At 37.9% G+C, this 23,715-nt stretch overlaps 2 protein-coding genes across 2 annotated transcripts; both read left to right on the top strand.

Annotated features, from left to right (window-relative positions):
* The first annotated feature begins 8,654 nt into the window (after positions 1-8,654).
* On the top strand, positions 8,655-10,410 carry LOC126788075 (phenylacetaldehyde synthase-like). The gene has a single exon (XM_050514037.1). The coding sequence runs from the start codon at positions 8,747-8,749 to the stop codon at positions 10,226-10,228; it is 1,482 nt and encodes a 493-aa protein (XP_050369994.1). The 5' UTR covers positions 8,655-8,746; the 3' UTR covers positions 10,229-10,410.
* A 5,226-nt stretch (positions 10,411-15,636) lies between these two features.
* On the top strand, positions 15,637-16,419 carry LOC126788068 (LOB domain-containing protein 36-like). Its single transcript, XM_050514027.1, has one exon. It carries the CDS (start codon positions 15,637-15,639, stop codon positions 16,417-16,419), a length of 783 nt encoding a protein of 260 aa, XP_050369984.1.
* The last annotated feature ends 7,296 nt before the right edge of the window (positions 16,420-23,715 follow it).

The raw sequence follows: 23,715 nt of genomic DNA, 5'->3' as shown, positions 1-23,715 counted from the left end.
CTGAATAAGGTAACCATCAAGAATAGGTATCCTTTGCCTAGGATTGATGACTTGTTCAATCAGCTTAGAGGGGCTACGGGATTCTCTACGTTTATTTTAAGATCCAGTTACCATCAACTCAGGGTGAAGGAAGAAGATATATCAAAGACGGCTTTCAGGACCAGGTATAGACACTATGAGTTTGTGGTCATGCCCTTTGGTCTGAAAAATACACCGACTGTCTTTATGAGTTTGATGAACCAAATCTTTAGCCCGTACTTGGATGAGTTTGTTGTAGTGTTTGTGGATGACATTCTGATATACTCCAAGTCTCAAGAGGAGCATGTGGTGTATCTGAGGATGGTGTTGCAAACTCTAAAGGAAGCAAGATTGTATGCCAAACTCGAGAACTGTGAGTTCTGGAAGGAATAAGTCAAGTTCCTTGGTCATGTAGTCTCAAAGGATGGTGTATTAGTATACCCGTCAGAAGTGGAGGCAGTGAAGAGTTGGAGTCGTCCAAAGAACCCTATCGAGATTCGTAGTTTCCTTGGTTTGGCAAGTTACTACTGGAGGTTCATTGAAGGGTTTTCTAGTATTGCATCGCCGCTGACCAAGTTGACTAAGAAAGATGTGCATTTTATGTGGACATAGACATGTGAGGAGGCATTCAACAGACTAAAGACAGGCTTGACCACGGCTCTAGTGTTGACAATTCCCACTGGTGGGGGCGGCTATGTCATTTATACTGATGCTTCACACCAAGGCTTAGGGTGTGTGTTAATGCAGTATGGAGGTGTGGTTGCGTATGGCTCTAGACAGTTAAAGGTCCATGAAAAGAACTACCCTACTCACGATTTAGAGCTCGTTGCAGTTGTTTTTGCATTAAAGATTTCGAGGCATTACTTGTATGGTGAGAAATTTCAACTCTTTTTTGATCATAAGAGTTTGAAGTATCTATTCTCACAGAAGGAATTGAATATGAGGCAGAGAAGATTGATGGAACTCCTTAGGGATTATGACTTCACCTTGGAGTATCACCATGGGAAAACAAACATGGTGGCCAATGCCTTGAGCAGAAAATCAAGGGGTATGATAGCTTCTCTTATGGTTCAAAAATGGATTATGCTCGAAACTGCATCTGAATTTGATTTGGTACAATCAAGAAGAGAACCGAGAGTCTTTCTTGGTAGTGTCTCGGTGCAACCTACATTAATCTCAAGAATCATTCAGGGTCAGGCACAAGATAGATTTTCACAAGCTAAGTTGGCAGATCTCGTAGTAGATTCACTGGATGAATATCCATTCGAGTGGAGAGTTGGACCCGATGGAGGTTTGAGGTTTGAGACAAGATTGTGTGTCCCAGATTGTATTGATCTCAAGGAGGAGGTCATTCGCACAGCACACCGATCTCGTTATACAGTACATCTAGGGAGCACCAAGATGTACAAGGGTCTATGCAGGCAATTCTGGTGGAACGGGCTGAAGAAAGACGTGGCCGAATTTGTATCAAAGTGCCTTACCTGTCAGCAAGTGAAGGCAGAACATCAACGACCTGCGGGCATGTTGAAGCCATTGACTATTCATCTTTGGAAGTGGGAACAAATATCTATGGACTTTGTGACTGGACTGCCTAAGTCCAAGAAAGGTCACGACGCGATATGGGCGATTGTCAATAGATTGACGAAGTCGACACACTTTCTTCCAGTATCATTGAAGTACTTAGTGGATGTGCTAGGGAAACTATATGTAGATGAGATAGTGAGACTTCATGAAACACCTGTTTCTATTGTTACTGACCGAGATGCATGTTTCACATCGAAGTTCTGGGGTGGTTTACAGAAAGTTATGGGTACTACCTTGGATATGAGTACTGCTTTTCATCCTCAGACTGATGGACAGACAGAAAAGGTGAATTAGGTGATCGAGGATATGTTGAGAGCTTGTATGCTGGATTTTAAAGGTACCTGTGAGGATCACTTGAGGTTGATTGAGTTTGCCTACAACAACAGTTACCATTCTAGTATCGGCATGGCACCTTATGAGGCTCTTTATGGTAGACCATGTAGATCACCTATATGTTGGGCCAAAGTTGGTGATGAGGCACTAATGGGCCGAGAGTTGGTTCAAGAAACCACGGAGAAGATCTCGATCATTCGAGATAGGATCCGAACGGCACAGAGTAGACAGAAGAGCTATGCAGACTTAAAGATGCAACATGTCGAATTCGAGATCAGTGACCACGTGTTCCTAAAAGTCTCACCTATAAGGGGTGTAGTGAGATTTGGTAAGAAGGGAAAGTTAGCTCCGAGGTATGTTAGGCCCTTTGAGATTCTTGAGAATGTAGGAGAATTGGCCTATCGACTAGCCTTGCTTACTAGCATGTCTCGCGTTCACAAAGTCTTCCACATTTCCATGTTGAGGAAGTATGTACCAGATGAGTCGCATGTGATTGATCACACCTCCATAGAGGTGAGGGAGAATGCCACATTTGTTATTGAGCCGGTTCGTATTCTGGATAGATCAACAAAGTAGCTCCGGAGGAAAGAGGTATAGTTAGTCAAAGTGTTGTGGAGTTACCATGATGAGGGGGATGCCTCTTGGGAACTAGAGTCGGATATGAAGACAAGATATCCGCAATTGTTTATGGAGTAGAGCACTTGAATTTCGGGACAAAATTTCTTTAAGGGGGGTAGAATGTAATAACCCGGATTTTCGGGTTCAAATTGTATGAATTCTTAGAAATTAATAAACTTAGAAATTGAATAAATCGCATTTTTTTTTCGCTTTAATCGACGATGTCAAACGTAACGAAACCGAAGTTTAAAAGTTAAAAACGTTACGTTTCCGCAACACGAGAGTCGATTTTTACTCTGTCGCTTGTTTCTGGTTAAGGAAGTTGTAGAGCTCATCGATACGAGTTCGTGTACACGTCACACACCTTAATCGGATGTCGTATGTGAAAGTTAATATCGACGGAAGTTGGTCTCCGATTTTGGAAATTGTATAAAAGGAAATTTTTGGAAACCCTAGTTTCCAAAAACAAAAACTCTCTTCCCCCCCCCAGCGCAACCTCACCTCTCTCTCTCCTCACCTCTCTCCCTTCCCCTCACCTCTCACCCGTGATCTCCCTCCACCGGCCACCGTGCACGACACCGCCGGCCACGACGCATCGACCAGTGGTGAACCCAGGCGGAAATCCAGCAGCGCTGACGAAGCGCAGCCTCGGCTCCGTCGATCTCGACGTCGCCAGCGTCACAGGAGCTCGGGGTCACGACGGCGAGCCTTCTCTCTTCCTTCTCGACGCGATTCCACCTGCGGTGAGGGTCGAATCGAGCTGCAACTCCGTCGATCTCAAAATTCTAATCCGAGACCATGCGGCGGCGTCCAGCCGGGGTAGGGCAAATTGAAGGTATGGTAGTGACCTCTTCCTCTTGCTCTTCATTTTTCATGTTGGATGTGTGTTGATTTGATGAGTTTGGCCGGAGATGGTGGAGTGGCGCGTGTCGCCGTCTGTGGCGGCGCGTGAGTAGGGCAGGAGAGGACATTAGGCCGTGGAAGGGTGGAGGAGATGAGAATGGAGAGTTTTGGGCGGTGGTGGGCAAGCCACGTGCTGGTTTTGAGGTGGCGCGTGAGCACCACGCGCACCCACTGTGGGCGGTGCGTGAATAGTGATTTTCGAACAGTAATTTTTTTGTAAAAAATAATTTATGTACAGTAACTATAAAAAGTAATTATGAACAGTAAAAAAATGTAACAGTGTTTTCTATACGGTAAATTGTAAAAGTTATTTCTAAGTAATAAATGTTAAAGTCATTTACGTGCAGTAATTTTCTGAATAGTAAATCGGTGATTAGTATTTACTGGAACAGTAATTACAATGAAACTGTACATTGGTGTACTGGAATACGTAAACAATATGTACATGAAGAGTAATATGTGAACAGTAATTACGTAAAAACCGTAAATTGCTGAACAGTAAACAATAGTACTGATTCGGCATTTGAGGTTTTACGTAACGTTTCTAACCACTTTATTATACAACTAGGTGATCGACATAACAAGTGAATGATTTACTTTCGGTATTGTGGAAATTACGCTCAGGAGAATAAGGTGAGTAAACCTCACAATGATTATCATGATCGAAATAGTATTATAATTATTGAAGGATACATTAGTTACGGCTTTTATCTCCGTCATTTTTTTTTCTTTTCCGAATTTTTGAATTCGGGATTTGGATGGCAATGTGGGGCTGTGAATTTGATCCCAGATTAATGGAAATGTCCAAAGCCATATTGATCTCAAACTAGAAAAGCCAGTTGCCGACGATGTATTTTGTGTCGTGAAATTCATTTGGATTTGAGGAGGACCCAACGGCTTTTACTCGGACATTTTCTGACCATATTTTCTTTTGGGGTGCCTGGGCAACTTGAGCGTTTGCAATCTGATATTGATTTAAGCCAAACTCAGATGCGGCCGTACGAACTAGACTACCTACCATGGTGAACCATTGAGTGGACATTATAAACCCACATTTAAGAGAGATAAGAACTGAACTATTGGTTTCTGTTGCATCATGAATGCAGACCATTCCAGAATTGATTTTGCATACCTGTGTAAGTTCCAAATAATAGTGCAATGTCATTTTCAATTTCAATTATATTGTTTAAAAATAAAAAAACGTGCCATCTACATGAACCACAAGCAGGAGCATCAAATTCGAACAGTCTCTGTGACCCATACCTTCTAATAATTGAACGGACTCCAGTTTAGTCTCTCTGCTTGGCAAAATAAAGAATTGTTAGGTGTAGGCCGATAAGATTTGTTAGGTATTGGAAAAAACTGCTAACAATATAATTTGGTAAACTAGATCAATTGCAAGCTGCTGGAGGCCATCAATGCATCAGGGTCTATGTTCATGACGTACTCATGCTATCGTTGGAGGTATCTACCTGCTGCGGCGTGCAGTTGGTGCAACATTGACAGAAGAAAAGCACATTCTTGAAGCTTGGAAGGCAGTGCAAGACCAGGAAAATGCAACTCCCTCTGCTTGCATAGTTGATCTGCATTCCTCCTAGCTATTAAATCTCCTAATTTACCCAACCCTGAGTTATTTTATCTTATTAGACAAGCTAGCCTCATATCGATCAGATGTTTTGGGAAGTGTGATGGTGGTAATTTGTGCTAGTGTTCTTTTGGATTTGAAATTACAATATTTATTCTTGCTACGTATTCCCTGGAACTCTGAATGTTAAAAGTTTATGAAGAAATATATATGGATATAGTAAGAGGTTTAGGCCATCTCAACCATCTAGCCAAAAAGTCATGTGGATGATACAATAACTATTTTTGACTAGTTTTGCCAGGTCCAACCATTATGTCAGGTGCCAACAACTTTTTTCTACGTGTATTTGACATGAGTAGAGCAATGTCAAATTTTACATGACATTGAAGAAGAGAAATATCTTTTAAATCTTTAAACTTTTTTCTCTCTTCCGTCTTTTTTTTTAAGAAAAAATATATTACAATAATATGTAAATTCCAAGTCAGATGTCAAATTCAAAATTTGACAAATTTTTTTAACTCCTTTATTAGAGCTGGTTTAATCTGATCAATTCAAATGACTACTGACAAAAAATAAAATTCAAATGATCACGTAACTGATTTAAAACAATTACTTGGATCTAACTTTCAATCACTTCTAATTTCTAATTGAGAAAATGAAAATAGACGGCCACCTTTTACCAAGAAATATGTCTTTATTAGTTGTTTCGTATTAAAAATCTTATTTTTTACCCTAGGAGAACTCAGCTGACATAACTTATGATAGATTATATGAGTGCTGACTTATAAACTAGTTTTCTTAGTTGTATAAGTAGATTTATTATTACCATTTGGTTGGTATCACAAGTTGTGGTGAGACTATTTTGAATACATAGAGCGAGCATCACACTTGTTAATTATAGGGGTGGCAATGGTATAGAAAACTATTCCAACCAATTTGTATACCAACCGTACCAAATATGTTGGTATATCAAATACTTGGTACATGGTAAATGGTACAGTATACCGTACCAATATTAAAAATACGGTAGGTAGGTGGTATAGATTTTCCATATACCATGGTATATCGTACCTACCAACTTATATTATATTAAATTATTTAATTAAAAAAATATATATATCTTTAAATTTCAATTGTAGATTTATTGAAAAATAAATCCAAACCATATATATCTACTAAACTTAATCTAATCTCTCTGAGTTTCTTTCCCAAGTACATTATTTTTCTCGTCTTCAATTTCTTTATTTAATTATGAATGAATCGATTCAATCGAATTCCCAAGTACAAATGCTTAAACCTATCAGTAGCACCATCACTGCTTACAACATGTCAACATATATCGCATTTAAACTTATCATTTATTTTTTCAATTGTTTTGATAATTCATAAGTACTTTAACAGTTTGACTATTTGGACTTTGACTTTCTATTTATGACTTTGTATTTGGTAATTTGGTTGAAGTTATATAAGACTTTGGAATTCTATTGTTATTTCACTTATTTATTATTATTTATTTGGGTTGGGCCTTAAAATTTTTGGGCCTTAAATATGTTGGTACAAGCCCATTACCAACCGTACCAACCGTACCACTTAATTGGTATACCAACGTTATTGGTTGGTATAAATTGTGGATTTTTCATACCAAATATATATTGGTTGGTATATGGTATTGGAAATTAAGACTGGTATACCAACCAATCAAGCCCTAGTTAATTACGTTTCTCATTGAACTAAATTTTATACTCCATCTATGTCTTTATGAAAACTTAAAGAAACTAGAAAACAAACTTAATATTGGAATATATAGTTGTTCTTGAGATATAAAACGTATCTTGCTGAAATACTCTTGCATATGGAATTACTTATATCAGCTCTCTTCATGCAAAGTATATGCTTGATTTCTGTGCTTATTTCTCACATATGTTTTGGCTTTACCTCTTTTCTCACTAGATGTTACAAACATTGCAAACATGACCATGTGCTTATGTATTTTTTTTATCACAGCTTAAATGATATTTCGAGTCTCATTTATACTATGTCGGTTATTGTATTAAAAATCGCCCAACTTTTTTTTGAAAATGGGATGAAGTCTACGGTTATTGTATCAAGAATAGACATCGAGAAGGACACCTCGTGGCAATATAGGTAGTAAAATCGCCCAACTCTCTTCTTTTAACTAGAAACAAATTATACATCTTATTATGCATTTTATTTTTTAAGTATACTATGTTCTAAACCCCTTAAAAAACAAATTAAATAATAAATAATAAGTGTGGTCCATCGCATCTATGTGCCGGTCTCACTCTCACCTGAAGAATTTCTCCAACCAACACCAAGAAGCAAGTTCAAAACTATTGGTAGGTAGGTGTGCAAATCTTCCTCCCTCATAAATATTGAGTATTCTCAATCCGAATCTCATCCACTGGTGGATCCAGCCCCTTGTGAGGGGCAAGGGGCTGGAGCTCATGCATGTTTTTGAGCTAAATTTTTTTTACTATATTAATGTTATATATTTTGATATATATATATATATAAATGTATGTATGTATAAAATTAGGTTTTTACTATGCATTACACTCCAAGATGGTTTTCTTCTTCTTAAATTATAAAAAATTATTAAGTATAACTCTTTTAATTTTCTTCCCTTTTATGCATCGAATCTGATATTGTAAGTATAAGTTATTGAAACTCTCAATCTAATCAATTTGAGAAAATTCTGGTTGGGAATTAAAATTCATTTATTTGATTTTCATAATATTCTTCTACTTTAATTTCATTGGTGCTCACTTTTATTTTTGAATACTCATTGACATCTATATTTTGTATGGTTATACACTTGTACTGACAAATTTTTTTTAGTCTTCGACCAAACTTGAAGCCCACCATACGTTTACATTCTAGATCCACCACCGATCGCATCAACACATGCGAGTTAATTACTTATAAAACATGAGGCGATCCCACCCTCCCAGCCAAACCTAACTCGATTCAAGGACAGATTGAAAAATTTGACAGAGCTAAGTTACTAGTGAAAGTTAATTAAGCTTGAACCGAAAGAAATGAAAGAGGAGAAAAATATCTTGTAATAATCAACTAGTTTGTGGTAGAAGTGAAATGCACCCAGAGTAGCTATTATGGATCGATCTAAGCATAAAATCACTATACGTGGAATGCAGGTTATTAAGCTATATAAGCTGAAATAATTAATAACTTAATTAACCTAGTTATCCCTAATTAGGACGATCGTTTAGACTGACAACGTACACGCCAACTAACTACATATTATCAACTAGCTATCGGTGGCGGTGATATGAGAATGGCGTCACTTTCAATCAATGAAGAAGCTACACGTACACGTTCTTATCATACACTACGATGCGTATGCTTATTTTTTAAGAATTCGCAAGGATTTTTCTAGTTAGCCTATATCGAGACAAATCCTTATTAGTTACTACATTATTGACTTGAGTAAATGGGCTTTGATTTAATCGAAAATAAAAAACATGCATGTGAACACTTCCCACAGTGCTGTGTATGTATATATAACCTCCCAGACTCCCAGTCACTCAAGTCACCATCCCATAAAGCATACTAAGCTAGCTTTGTATTGCATTCTCTTGTAATTGTGTTTAGTAATTCTTTACCTATCAAAAATTGGAGAGCCTCAAGTTCAACGGTCTAGAAGAAACACTCTCCGATTCCCCCATGGCCAACCCTATGGATCCTGAAGAATTCAAGAGACAAGGCCACATGATGATAGATTTCATTGCAGACTATTACAAGAACATAGAGAAGTACCCGGTTCTAAGTCAAGTTCAACCAGGTTATCTCAAAAAGCTCTTGCCGGAGTCTGCGCCATACAACCCTGAGCCGATTGAAACTATCCTCCAAGATGTGCAAAATCATATTGTTCCTGGTATAACAAATTGGCAAAGCCCCAGCTACTTTGCCTACTTTCCTTCAAGCGGTAGTATCGCAGGGTTTCTTGGCGAAATGCTTAGCACTGGGTTCAATGTAGTTGGATTCAACTGGATGTCATCGCCAGCTGCAACTGAACTAGAAAGCATTGTCACGGATTGGCTTGGAGACATGCTTCAACTTCCCAAGTCTTTCCTTTTTTCTGGCAACGGTGGTGGTGTGTTACAAGGGACTACTTGTGAGGCCCTTGTTTGCACCATGGCTGCTGCTAGAGACCAGATGCTAAGCCGAATCGGTACAGACAACATTGGGAGGTTAGTTGTCTATGGTTCAGATCAGACACATAGTGCCTTTAAAAAAGCATCCCAAATTGTTGGAATCCATTTCAACAATTTCAGGGCCATCAATACTACACAGTCTACAGAATTTGCACTATCACCTGAGCTGCTTAGATCGACAATTTGTGCTGACATAGACAAAGGGCTAGTTCCTTTGTTTCTATGTGCCACGATGGGAACAACTGCAACCACTTCTGTTGATCCACTAGGGGGACTATGTGATGTAGCAAAAGATTACGATATGTGGGTTCATGTCGATGCAGCATACGCAGGAAGTATCTGCATTTGTCCAGAGTTTCGGCATTTCATTGAAGGTGTTGAAGGAGCAGATTCATTCAGTTTCAATGCACACAAATGGTTCTTCACAACTCTAGATTGTTGCTGTCTTTGGGTTAAGAACCCAACTGCATTAACCGATTCCTTGTCAACGAATCCAGAGTTTTTAAGGAACAAAGCCAGTGATTCAAAGCAAGTGGTGGACTACAAAGACTGGCAAATAGCACTAAGCCGAAGGTTCCGCGCATTGAAATTATGGCTCGTGCTAAGAAGCTATGGAGTAGCTAATCTCAGAAACTTCCTCAGAAGCCATGTGAAAATGGCCGAGGTTTTTGAAAGGCTTGTGCGGGAGAACAAACGGTTCGAGATTGTTGTGCCTAGAAACTTTGCCATGGTCTGTTTCAGGATTTCTCCATCAGCAATTAGCAAAGCTCCAACTAATGATGATGGAAATGCTATGATAAACGAGGTCAATTCCAAGCTACTGGAGGCTATCAATACATCAGGTAATTTATATATGACTCATGCAGTGGTTGGAGGCATGTATGTGTTAAGGTGCGCAATTGGTGCAACTCTGACCGAGGAAAAGCACATCCTCATGGCCTGGAAGGCAGTGCAAGACCATGCAGATGCCATACTAAGCACGTATCACTAATAAACATTCATTATTATGAAGGCTAAACATCGTACTAGTTAACTATATGTCATCTTTATCTATATCCTATGTTTTTCCTGCTTCGATCATTTACCTCATAAAGTTAGTGAGATTTGTATGCTGTCGCAATAAAAAAAACATTAGTACAAGACAGTGGTAATTAGCGCGCAGCTCGATCGATCATTTACAACAACTTTATTTCACGTTATATTTTTCATGCATGCATTTCTTTTTTCTTTTTAAGTATGAAATTATCGTGGGTTTTTAAGGAAGCTTTCAATTCATAGTAAATAAAAAGTGGGTTTTGGCTGCAAATACTTCCGAGTTCTTTAAGAATTTTAATTGTTGGCATGTCCTTCATTTATTCACTATGATGATGATAGTTTCTATTAAACGCGTTGAATTCGAATTGCACGCCAGACCGGCTGGTAGCTTATATATATTGAAGTGGAGCTCAATAGAGTAATGTAGAGACTGCACCCAAATTAAGGTAATACAGTAGGTAAGGAACGAATTAAGTTGTTTTGCAAGGTTCACATTTTTGTTTATAGTTGGACAACACATTAATTTTCTAGAGAAATTCTGTATCAAGAGCTAGCATGTGTCTATTTCCATAATCAATAAGACTAGCTGGTGGCAGAACTATAATTTAGACCTGGGGTCTAAGTCTAAAATATAATAGTTTAAACTTTAAAATATCACTATTAAAACTCAGGGTGGGTCTTACAGGGCCCCCAATTTTTACACCTAGTACGTTTAATGTTTTGTCAAAACTTCTTGTTTAGTTGGCAATTGACGATCTCACTTCCTTCTACCGGCCACCAGTTCAAGAGTTCAATTTAAATCACTACATTTTTGCTTCAATTTTTTTGTTCTTTCATTCTTTTAGGCCACATTTTATTCCTCATTTTTTCTTTAATTGATAGAAATGTTTGTCCAAATGCCCCTCATTATTTTTTCATATTTCCTTCATCATTTTTTCTTGATTTATTGGGTAGATATACTACTTATCCTTGATATTTCCTTAGTGTGCGTTTATAAGATATTTCCTTCATTGTTTAATAGAAAATTATCATAGTTTGTTGCAAAAGAAATGAGAGAATTATACGATTAGACTCGAATCAATAATTAAAAATAACAAACAAACGGTATCTATTTGGTTAATTGGTTATAAATTTGCATTAATATTTAATTTACAACTAATATCTATTCATGTAAGACCTTGCGAAATGCTAGGATTGCGGTTTCAATCTCGCACAGGGCCTTCAAATATTTAGAGATGGCTTTGTAAAAATTTCATTTTTAGATATCCTAAAATAAAAATAATTGAATAATCTAGATATTGAGGACGATGAACTATGAAATATTCAAAATCTGACAATATTTCAATATTTCTTATTATAAATTAATATCACTAGTGCACATTATTACTATAAATATCAAGTGTATCTTTATTTTCTCTTTTTCTTGTTTGGGGGGGGGGGGGGGTCGGTTCGGTAATTGCATATAGACCAAATTTCATACAATTTTATCAAGGTATATAGTGATTCAGCGTAAAGTTCACAAACGCAAGGGGTCCACACCCCTTCATACTATAAGGTGGTTCCGCCCTGCCCCGTGCCATTTGATTTTAAGGCCATACTGTCATGGGCTTCATTAGTGATTTAGTGATATGTATATATATTTCTACCTAAACATGGAGAAATAGCCTGAACTAGTACATAAACGTTTACGTACTCTTATGGGTGTGGTGATCTCTTGTAGATCCTAGTGGCAGTGGAACGGCAAGCTACTGATTTAGATTAATTGCAGGTGAATTAGTTAAACACAAGCAACTACATACGTACGACCGATACAACAGATGACTAATGAAGCAAATATTCATCAAAAAGTGCTTGATCATATCAAATAGCGCTAGATGATTGATCGATAGTGATAATCCATAGATTTATACGGTACGGTTGATGGTTAGAATCATTAGTAAGTTGGAGCATAGAAGGCAAAACGAAGTAACTGCAAATCACCACGTAATGAGAAGGGAAACGAACAAATAGTTAAAAATCGATTAGAATGTGTAAATTCTATCGATCAACGAGATAAGTTGGTGGTTAGCAATAGCGTCGATGTATTTCGTAGTTAAGCCGCAGTTGAAACTAATTAGACTTGGTAAATCAAGTTTCAGTTTCTGTTGGAGTTTGTTGTTGCTTTCGTTATATCGAAACGATATGGTCTCATCTTCTATTTGAATATGTCATACGACGAATAATGATTTGGTACCATGTAAGACCTGCATATATACACGGTAATTAACCCTGTATATCATCGACTTCAAATAGGGATTTGAAAACAAAATGTCTGTTGTAACTGTTTGATGTACATATAAATATCATAATAGATGATTGCATAAGAATCAATTATAAATGAATCAACAAGCTATCTTTCCAAACATTATCAATCAAACCAATAGTAACTCACAAATTTCAGCAGTTGAATATCTTAGTAACAAGGGACAAATTTTCCACATGATACGGGATGTCCCAAATTACTATCAGTGTGAAAACACAACATTTAAGGGAAAAAACTTGCGTACAACCTAGAATATACGCATGCGTCCGAACTATCTCTGCACACTTCTAGAATACATATACATTTTATAGAAAATTACTTAGTAGTATTAGACCACATTTGAATTAACTAAAAACTCATTTTTCATATTTCTTATACAAGATATAAACTCAAGTCCAAATAATAAGTAAAACAAAAATGATTAATTAATTAATGCAAAATATCTAAAATACTTTTATCTTCGTAAAAATTACCAAATGATACTCCTAGATTTAACAAATTCATCTCTCCTCATTTTTTAGTTTTTTTTCCCGCAAATTTAAGTTTTCTGGCCAAACCACCGGCAATTTGGAGATGAGCCAATATATAAAGTTATTCCTATGTCATGGGCTTTTATTTAAGTACCATATTGCATATGTTTTAAGAAATTTTGAATTTTTCTCACCAAAAACCACAGTAGCAGTTAGTTTTTCAGTCGACAGTAACAATTAGATTTATAGTTGACAGTACATGTACCTTCCAAATCGACAGTAGCATGTACCTTCCAAGTCGACAGTAGCATGTGTCTTTCAAGTCGACAGTAGCAGCTAGTCGACAATAACAATTAGTTTTTATAGTCGGCAATAGCAATTAGTTTTTATAATCGACAGTAGCAGATAACATCTTCATTGATAGTAACAAACATTATGGGTCAAATAGGGGTAAAAAAGTAAAATATTTTATGACATGTGGTAACTTGTCATCATTTGGTCCTTATTTGTAAATTTTGGTCTTTATTTGCTTTATGAAATTAAGTAGTGAGTTATTTGTAAATTAAATTGTTGTCTGCTACTTTTGAGTAGTTTGTTATACATTTTAACCGTTTAAAAATTTAGTTTATTAGTAAATATCATTTCTGAAAAAGATCAACATAAACAAAAATTTTTTGCTTTGTCAATTGCATCAAATAAATAAACGGTTATGGTGAAAGTTAGTAGTCTCATTATCAACTATCAATTTGTTTGATGCAATCGACTATGAAGAATATTTTTGTTTACATCAATTATTTGCAAATATGATTTTTATTAGTTTAATTAACTTTTTTTGAATGGTTCAAATTTGTTATTTATATTGTGAAAAGTAGACAAATAAGAGATAGTTCAGACGTGCACGTATATACTAGGTTGTATGCATATGTTTTCCACGTTTAAGTGCATTTTTTTATTGATATCTTTGGTTCTTCCGGTAATTTGAAGAAGAGAGTTATGTCTTTTAATGTCAATATTATAACTCCGTGAATAAATGCAGCTCTTACAATAATTCCCAGTTTTGATATGTTAAGAAAACTCACAGCCCTTGCATTAAACAATGAATTAATCATGAGAGTTATGTCTTTTAATCAAGGACTAAAAAATCGAAAAAATCCACGATATATCGCCGAAATTTTCCTTTTTATGAGGGTTCGATATATCTTTGGGGTACGAAACAAATTTTGTTCGAAATTCCCGAAATTTCCCGAAATTTCGGGATATTTTGCGAGATTTCACGATATTTTCGAGATATCATAGAATATTTTTACTTTTCTGCCACATGATCCTTGTATTTAAAAAACAAGAGATTGCTTGGAGGGAGAATGTGGTTGTAACCCACCCACATTCAAGTTTGCCAACCCTGCCAACATGCTTGTTTACAAATATCTTGCAACCATATATATATATATGATCGATAATTTATTTAATATTTATACACTTTTCTCCAAATATTGATACTTCCAATGAAACTTCCAATTTTTGAACGATTTATAAATCTTCTAAACATGATATTTTAGTCATTGATCTCAACTAAGTTTACTATATTTTTTCCCTACATTTAATTATTCACTATAAGCCTATTTTTAACTATTTTATAAAAATAAAATTACTGTGAATACATCCATTTTGGATGCATTGTTTAATCGTTGCACAATATACTCGGGGCTCTACTCAAAGAGACGACGAAGACAGTAAATATTTTGTACGTCATAAATAATTTTAAAACAATAATGTAATTTCGTGTTCAATCTATTATATGCATCAAAACAATAGATGTTTAAAGTAATTTTTAAAAGAATTCTCAACAACTATTTCACAAAAAATTGCTACTACTCTCTATAGAGTAAGGTTTGTACAAGGTTACTGTATGAAATATAATAAATAATGATTATTGAATCATCTTTAAAAGTTTCATTTATAATTTCCATGTTTTTCTTTAAGTTTCCATCAATTTTATTAATATTTTTTTGAAATCGATATTTCCTCCAAATTTCCATCGAAATTTCCAATCCAGCTCTTACAATAATTCCCATTTTTGATATGTTAAGAAAACTCACAGCCCTTGGATTAAACAATGAATTAATCATGATTGATGAAGATACAAAGCCTTGTTGTTTTCCTCTTAACCCAATTTCACACACGCGCGCGCGCGCGCGCGCACACAATTTCACTTGTTTTTCTCATCCAAAATCTCCACCCTAACGGAAAGAGAGTGCTTCCAAATGCTGCCAACCATATGGGCTTCTGATAATCTGATCGTTTTCCACGCTCACTCAATTTGAGCATAATATATACCATTCGCGTTTTGCTCGCTTCTTATCACCCTCTAGGGTTAGGGTTTCCTCGAACATATCATTCGTCTCAATTTCGCTGCACAATCATCGATCGATCATCAACATCATCATGTACTGGTATTATAACAAATGGATCCTCGTAATTTTTAGGGTTGAATAATAAATTAGATTGATTGAATCCCTTGCATTTTACAGTCCCTAAACCTATCTTATTCTGTCGAATTTTACATTGTTTGCAGTTAGAGGGGAGACACCGAAGATGTCGTCCAGCACTCACTCTCCGTGCGCCGCGTGCAAGTTTCTCCGCCGGAAATGCACGCAGGAGTGCGTATTTGCGCCTTACTTTCCGCCGGACCAGCCTCAGAAATTTGCCAACGTCCACCGCGTATACGGCGCGAGCAACGTTGCAAAGATCCTCAACGAGCTCAACGCAGCCCACCGTGAAGACGCTGTGACGTCACTGGCCTATGAGGCAGAGGCTCGCCTCCAGGATCCGGTGTACGGCTGCGTGGGGCTCATCTCCATCCTCCAGATTAGGCTCAAGCAGCTCCAGACGGATCTGTACAATGCCAAGAAGGATCTGTCGACCTATATAGGCCCTCAGGCGCTGATGATTCCTGTGTTCCATCCATCGCAGCAGCAGGAGATGAATGGCGGTGGTGCAATGTCTGTCCCAATGTTGGGAGTCCCAACTGGCCCCCAGCATGGCGGACCTGCTGCGAGACAGTTGGTGATTAGGGATCAGCAGCAGCAGCAGATGTTCGAGGCTCAGCAGCAGGAGCTGATGAGGTTCAATGTGAATGGTATTGACAGTGGAAATGGGTTTAATCCGATGGCTGGAGGAGGAGGCGGCGGCGGTGGAGGTAGTAATGGTGTGGTTTCAGTCGGCTCGTTGGGTCTAGGAGGTTTTGATAACAATGCTTTCAATAACCAGATGCAAGCTGCGGCAGCTACACATCATCATCAGCATTCTCTTGACTATCAGCTTCAGGCTCAACTAATGCTGCAACCACAGCCGAAATCGGAGGGTGAGGAGAGTTGATCATCTCCTGCCTAGAAGTTAGAATAAATACTTTCCCATCCTTGGTATGCACTCTCTTCTATTTGCTTTTAGTTTTCCACACCACGCCATTAGGGTTTAAAATCTCTCTTTCTTGCTTTCATTTCTTCCTTTAATTTGCAGCACTTAATATCACTTTGATCTAGGTTTAGGTTTGCTGACATGAAGGTAAACTGTAGCTAAACACCCTCAGAAGTGAAAAGAAAATCAAATTAAAGAGGAGGGTACCTATGTTTTATTCCCATTTGAGGCATTCTTCAATTTCCACATGTCAGGTTTACGTATCGGTTATTTCATTGCCAATGTTATACTTACAAACACGGACGAATTATAAATCAAATTCATTCACAAGCCTTGAGTGAGTAGTTAGGAAAAGAAAGAAAAAATGAGTTCCAAATTAAGATAGTGTCACCATCTCTATGAGTATATAAAATTATAAATATATCCTAGAATGTGCGGAATGGAAAACTAGATTGATTTACTTCATTTTGCTGACAAGGGATCGAGTTGTAGCTAAGCTTTTCTATATTTTTCTTGGGGAGTCACATTATCAATTGTTTACTAATGGACTTAGGTTTGCTAATAACTAAATTCAAGCTTTCATAACTATCTATAACCATATTTCATTTTTATTTAATGCTTTAGCAAATCGATTTTTTTTTTAGCCACAACGCTGAATGCTCGTGCAAAATGAAATGATCTGTCATGAATTCTAAACTTCTAATCTACTTATATAAGCTACGTTTTCTCTATCTTTCATCCATGTTTGCAGTTTGGTTTGTTTACCGATCACAAAGATAAAGGTACATGCTTAAGAGACATCCATGTAGATTTCGTACTGGAACATATGAGTGTACGTATGACATAGTGAGAGGATAATCTGCATGCGTTCGAGTTTAAACGAAGACTTGAACTCTTGATATGGCGAATTGGCTATGATGCGGTTCAAATGTAAAACCGTTGTGAATCGTTTAGCGAAGACTATCTTGCATCCTCTGTTATGCTCTCAACACTTATACAAGAATTTTCGTGTTTATTGCAGTTGTTTCCTTGGTGGTTATAACAGTGTTGTGCTTAAGCAGTAATATATATATATATCCTGTAGCCCCGTCCATTCTATGCATGAATAATTACTGATGCAGTAGTTATGTTGCTGTGTTCTTGTGGAACTATGTTAGTTTATAAAGCATTGCGTCCATTGTGGTTTTTCATTGGTTTATATATATATAGTCTATATCCAGAGTGAAGTTCCAATTTTACACACTTTTCGGTTAAATTTTTTCATTATAAGCGATTCAATATTTATGTATGCTATTTAAGATCATCTATACAAAATTTCATCTAATTCGGACATCGTTAAGGCTTTCAAAATTGAGATTTACATGAACGATTCACGTTGAACAATTTTAATTCATTCATTGATTTAATCTAATTTTAATACCTTAACAATGTCTGAATTAGATGAAATTTTGTAGAGATGATCTTAAATAGCAAACCTAAATATTGAATCGCTTATGGTGATAAAATTTGTCAGAAAAGTGTGCCAAAATTAGAACTTCACTATGTAATTTCATAATGAAGTTTCACTCTGAATATAATATATATATATAATCTCTATCCAGAGTGAAGCTTCACTCTATAATTTTAGAGTGAAGTTCTAATTTTTGCACACTTTTCGGTCAATTTTTTTCACCATAAGCGATTCAATATTTAGGTATGCTATTTAAGATCATCTCTACAAAATTTCATATAATTCGGACATCGTTAAGATATTAAAATTAGATTAAATCAATGAATGAATAAAACTATTCAATTTGAACCGTTCGTGTAAATCTCAATTTTGAAAGCTCAAATCATTGTTAAATTGGATGAAATTTTGTATAGATGATCTTGAATAGCATACCTAAATATTGAATCGCTTATGGTGAAAATATTTGACCGAAAAGTGTGTCAAAATTGGAACTTCACTCTGAAATTCCATAAGCGATTCAATATTTAGGTATGCTATTCAAGATCATCTATACAAAATTTCATCCAATTTGACAATGATTTGAGCTTTCAAAATTGAGATTTACACGAACGGTTCACGTTGAACAATTTTAATTCATTCATTGATTAAAACTAATTTCAATACCTTAACGATGTCCAAATTAGATGAAATTTTGTATAGATGATCTTGAATAGCATACCTAAATATTGAATCGATTATGCTGAAAAAATTTGACCGAAAAGTGTGCTAAAATTGGAACTTCACTCTGAAATTTCAGAGTGAAGCTTCACTCTGGATAGAGACTGTATATATATATGGTTCTGATGAAACCCGATGAATTGAACCCATCACGTTCCTTTGGACTTCGCAGATATATCGGGCAAGGAATGTAACGACCCCAAAATTTCGAGGTTTAAAACTCAAAATTCTAAAGTCGTTAAACACCGAATAATCTCAAATAACTCGAAATCATTAAAGTGTAACAGCGGATCAATTCTGAGTTCTCAATACAACTCAGTCAACCAATTATTACAAACCAAATTTATAATCCATACATAAAATGGAAATGTAATAATCCTCACAAATCACTCACAAATCTCACAAATGAAATTACACAACATCTCACACACAAACCCACGCTAAAACCTCACCACAAGTAGGATAAGAACGACTTCAAGCCTCTGTAGTCGTCACTCAACTCCCACTAATCAGCACCTGCAGAATGATCCCCTACACCATCGAATTGGTGCACCGGGATTGTAAACACAAACCCGGTAAGCTTATAGCTCGTATGAGTAAAATCACAATACAGTTCGCATATCAAAATATACGAAAGATCACAAAACAACAAATATAAATGCCCCCATGAGCCAATGGTCAGCCCATCTGGTTGACCCAAAGAAATATGAAATAAAAAGCTCATGAGGAAATTAAGTAACCCTTCTGGTTACCCAATGCATTTATAATACGGGTACCAAGAACGCTGGTACACATCTGTTACCCCTCTCGTAATACACCGTTGATATTGGATAGCCACCCGCTACCCAACATCCAAATACACCGAGTACCCATGAGCAGATAACCACCCGTTACCTCGCATGCAGTATTAAGGCAGACAGACTAGAGCTCTAACTGTATCGTAACTTTCGCCCGGCCAAAGGCTAGGTTCCGACTTGCCACACACGTACAATAATCTCACATCATATTGTACCAAAAATCACGTCCGAAGACAAATCACATTTTAACAACCTCAATGTTAAAAACACGTACAATAATCACACATCATATTGTACCACACATCACGTCCGAAGACAACTCACAATTTTATTACATTCTCCGTGATAAAATCATGTACAATAATCACTCATCACATTGTACGCTTTAAAACTTTCACGATATCACCATAATAAAAATCATAACAGTATACTATATAGCAAACTATATATATTCGTATTTATTACCATTTATACAATATATACATAGTCCACTATATCCTATACATGTCATATTTCATAAACACCTGAAGAATTACGTACAATATTCTCACATACTCATGCTCAATTTTCCGTCACCGAAATGACTATTTTTAACGAATTAATAACAGTACGTAATTTAATGAACTATATATATATTATGTACCTATTACCATTATACTATATATATGTAATCCTCTAAATTATATACATGTTATAATTCATTTGATAAACACACTTGCAAAATGTTGAATCACCACGAGGGTAGATTCGTAAATTCAGTGAGATTTTACTCACCTTATTCACTGTTCACTATTCACGGTTACTGTGCAAATATACGATTAATACGTATTTCTGTACGTATAAATACTATATACGTATTTCTGTACGTATAAATATTAATACGTATTTCTGTACGTATAAATATTATATACGTATTTCTGTACGTATAAATATTAATACGTATTTCTGTACGTATAAATATTAATACGTATTTATGTACGTATACGTACTATTTAAATGTAAATACAAATTCAGTAAATAAAATTTACTAATTTACCCTGTTACAAATTACTTTTTACATTTACTGAAAGTAATTTATAATTACATTTACCGTAGGTAAAACTTAATTACATTTACCATACGTAAATAAAATTTACATTTACATTTACCATACACAGTAAATTACCAAAATACCCCTATCGGATAAAAATGTCACACCACCGCACGTGGCGGCGCGTGGGGCACACGCGCCACCCGCCGGCAGGCGGCGCGTGGGGCTCACTCGCCGAAGCCACCCACGGCGCGTGTGACGCCACCGCCGGCCCAAAATCACCCTCCTTCTACCTCCGCCCTTCTCACGGGCTCACGCTGCCCCTAGCCTACCCACGCCCTCACACGCGCCACTCATCGCGACGGTGTCTCCCCCCCTTTCCTCCCCCTCCGATCTCCTCCAAATCTCCATCAATCCAACCAAAAACAACACAAAAATCACACAACAAGCATCACTACATCCTATTTGATGGAAACCTCACCTATTTCGGCCTTGGGAGTGCCGAAACTCGTCGGAGAGTTTGGACCGACTGTTTCGATTTCTTGAGGGACGATCGGAGCTTCACGTCGGCGCTGGAGGCTGTGGCTTGCTTGGAGGGGGGCCGCGTCGAGCTTGCAAGGTTGATGGAGTCGGCGGTGCAGGCCACGGAGAGCTGGAGGCCGGAGATCGGGGAGAGAGAGTGAAGGTCGGGGAGGGAGAGAGAGAGAGAGAGAGAGAGAGAGAGAGAAAGAAAAGGGGAGAGCGGCGGAATGAGAGAGAAGAGAGAGAAAGGGTTTCTGATTATGGAAACCCTAATTCCATAATTATCTATTTATACTAGTTTCCAAATCGGAAACTAACTTCCGACGTTAATAACTTTTACCTCCGACGTCCGATTTGAACGCGTCACATATCCACGAACTCGTATCGACGAGCTCTACAACTTCCGTGAAGAAAGTTTTCACAACCGAGCGACGAAATAAAAGTCGATAAATTCGTTCGGAAACGTAACGTTTTCTTACTAAACGTTCTCGGAACGTTTCCGTTCCCGTTTCATAACGTTTGCAAGTAATCATATTCGGTTTAAAACAAACTTCTCAACTTAATAGAATTTAATTCAATCAAATATCGTTTAAAAACGAGGGTTATTACAATCTACCCCCCTTAAAGGAATTTCGTCCCGAAATTCACGCTCACTCAACAAACAGCTGTGGATATCTGGTCATCATGTCTGACTCTAGCTCCCAAGATGCATCACCCTCATCATGGTGACTCCACAACACCTTGACTAGCCCAACTTCTCTCCTCCGTAACTTCTTTGTGGATCTATCCAGGATACGAACCGGTTCGACAACAAAAGTGGCATTTTCCTTCACTTCAATGGTGCTATGATCGATCACATGTGACTCATCTGGTACATACTTCCTCAGCATGGAAATGTGGAAGACGTTGTGTACGCCCGACATGCTAGTAGGCAAGGCTAGTCGATAAGCTAGTTCGCCCACCTTCTCAAGTATCTCGAAGGGCCCAACGTACCTCGGAGCCAACTTTCCCTTCTTGCCAAATCTCACTACACCCCTCATAGGCGAAACCTTCAAGAACACATGATCACCGATCTCAAACTCCACATGTCTCCTCTTCAGGTCTGCATAGCTCTTCTGTCTACTCTGAGCGGTCCGGATTCTATCCCGAATGATCGAGATCTTCTCAGTGGTTTCCTGAACTACCTCTGGGCCCATCAATGCCTCATCACCAACTTCGGCCCAACAGATCGGAGATCGACATGGCCTACCATAAAGTGCCTCATACGGTGCCATGCCAATGCTAGAATGGTAGCTGTTGTTGTAGGCAAACTCAATCAATCTCAAATGATCTTCCCAGCTACCCTTGAAATCCAACACACATGCTCTCAACATGTCCTCCATCACCTGATTCACCCTCTCCGTCTGTCCATCGGTCTGAGGGTGAAAAGCTGTACTCATATCCAAGGTAGTGCCCATCGCCTTCTGCAAACCACCCCAGAACTTCGAAGTGAAACGTGCATCTCTATCGGAAACAATAGAAACTGGAGCACCATGAAGTCTCACTACCTCATCCACATATAGTTTCCCAAGCACGTCCACTGAGTACTTCATCGACACTGGGAGAAAATGAGCCGACTTCGTCAATCGATCGACAATCACCCATATGGCATCGTGACCCTTCTTCGATCTAGGCAACCCGGTCACAAAATCCATAGATATCTGCTCCCACTTCCAAAGAGGAATAGTCAGTGGTTTCAACATGCCAGCTGGTCGTTGATGTTCTGCTTTCACTTGCTGACATGTAAGGCACTTCGATACAAACTCTGCTACATCTTTCTTCATACCGTTCCACCAGAATTGTCTGCATAGGTCCTTGTACATCTTGGTGTTCCCTGGATGGACAGTATAGCGTGAACGATGTGCCGTACGAAGAACCTCCTCCCGAAGCTCATCAAAGTCTGGGACACACAATCTTGCCCCAAACCTCAACCCTCCATCGGGTCCAACTCTCCACTCAGAAGGACACTCATCAAGCGTATCAACTACAAGATCCGCCAACTTAGCTCGTGAGAGTCTATCCTGCGCCTGACCCTGTATGATCCTCGTGATCAATGTGGGTTGCACCGTGACACTACCAAGAAAGGCCCTCGGTTCTCCTGCCGATGGTACCAAATCAAACTCTGATGCAGCTTCTAGCATGAACCATTCCTGGACCATAAGTGAAGCTACCACGCCTCTCGGCTTCCTGCTCAAAGCATCAGCCACCACATTAGCCTTCCCCGGGTGGTACTCTAATGTGAAGTCATAGTCCTTGAGGAGTTCCATCCACCTCCTCTGCCTCATATTCAGCTCCTTCTGTGAGAACAAGTACTTCAAACTCTTATGATCCGAAAAGAGTTGAAATTTCTCACCATACAAGTAATGTCTCCAAATCTTCAGGGCAAATACAACTGCTGCAAGCTCTAGGTCGTGTGTCGGATAATTCTTCTCATGAATCTTCAACTGTCTCGAACCATAAGCAACAACTCCTCCATGCTGCATCAACACACAACCCAAACCTTGGAGCGAAGCATCACTGTAAATGACATAACCACCACCACTAGAAGGAATTGTCAACACTGGAGCTGTGGTCAGTCTAGTCTTTAGTTTGCTGAATGCTTCCTCACATGCATCCGTCCACACGAATGGAGTATCTTTCTTGGTCAACTTGGTCAATGAAGATGCAATACTAGAAAACCCTTCGATAAACCTCCTGTAGTA

The sequence above is a fragment of the Argentina anserina genome, chromosome 3 (genome assembly GCF_933775445.1).
Source record: "Argentina anserina chromosome 3, drPotAnse1.1, whole genome shotgun sequence".
NCBI lineage: Eukaryota > Viridiplantae > Streptophyta > Magnoliopsida > Rosales > Rosaceae > Argentina > Argentina anserina.
Note: the sequence above shows the minus strand (reverse complement) of the source record. Positions and strands in the feature narration are given on the sequence as shown.

What these genes read in the sequence shown, in the direction of transcription:
- LOC126788075 (XM_050514037.1), top strand. Translation starts at nt 8,747, where the DNA reads ATGGCCAACCCTATGGATCCTGAAGAATTCAAGAGACAAGGCCACATG.
- LOC126788068 (XM_050514027.1), top strand. Translation starts at nt 15,637, where the DNA reads ATGTCGTCCAGCACTCACTCTCCGTGCGCCGCGTGCAAGTTTCTCCGC.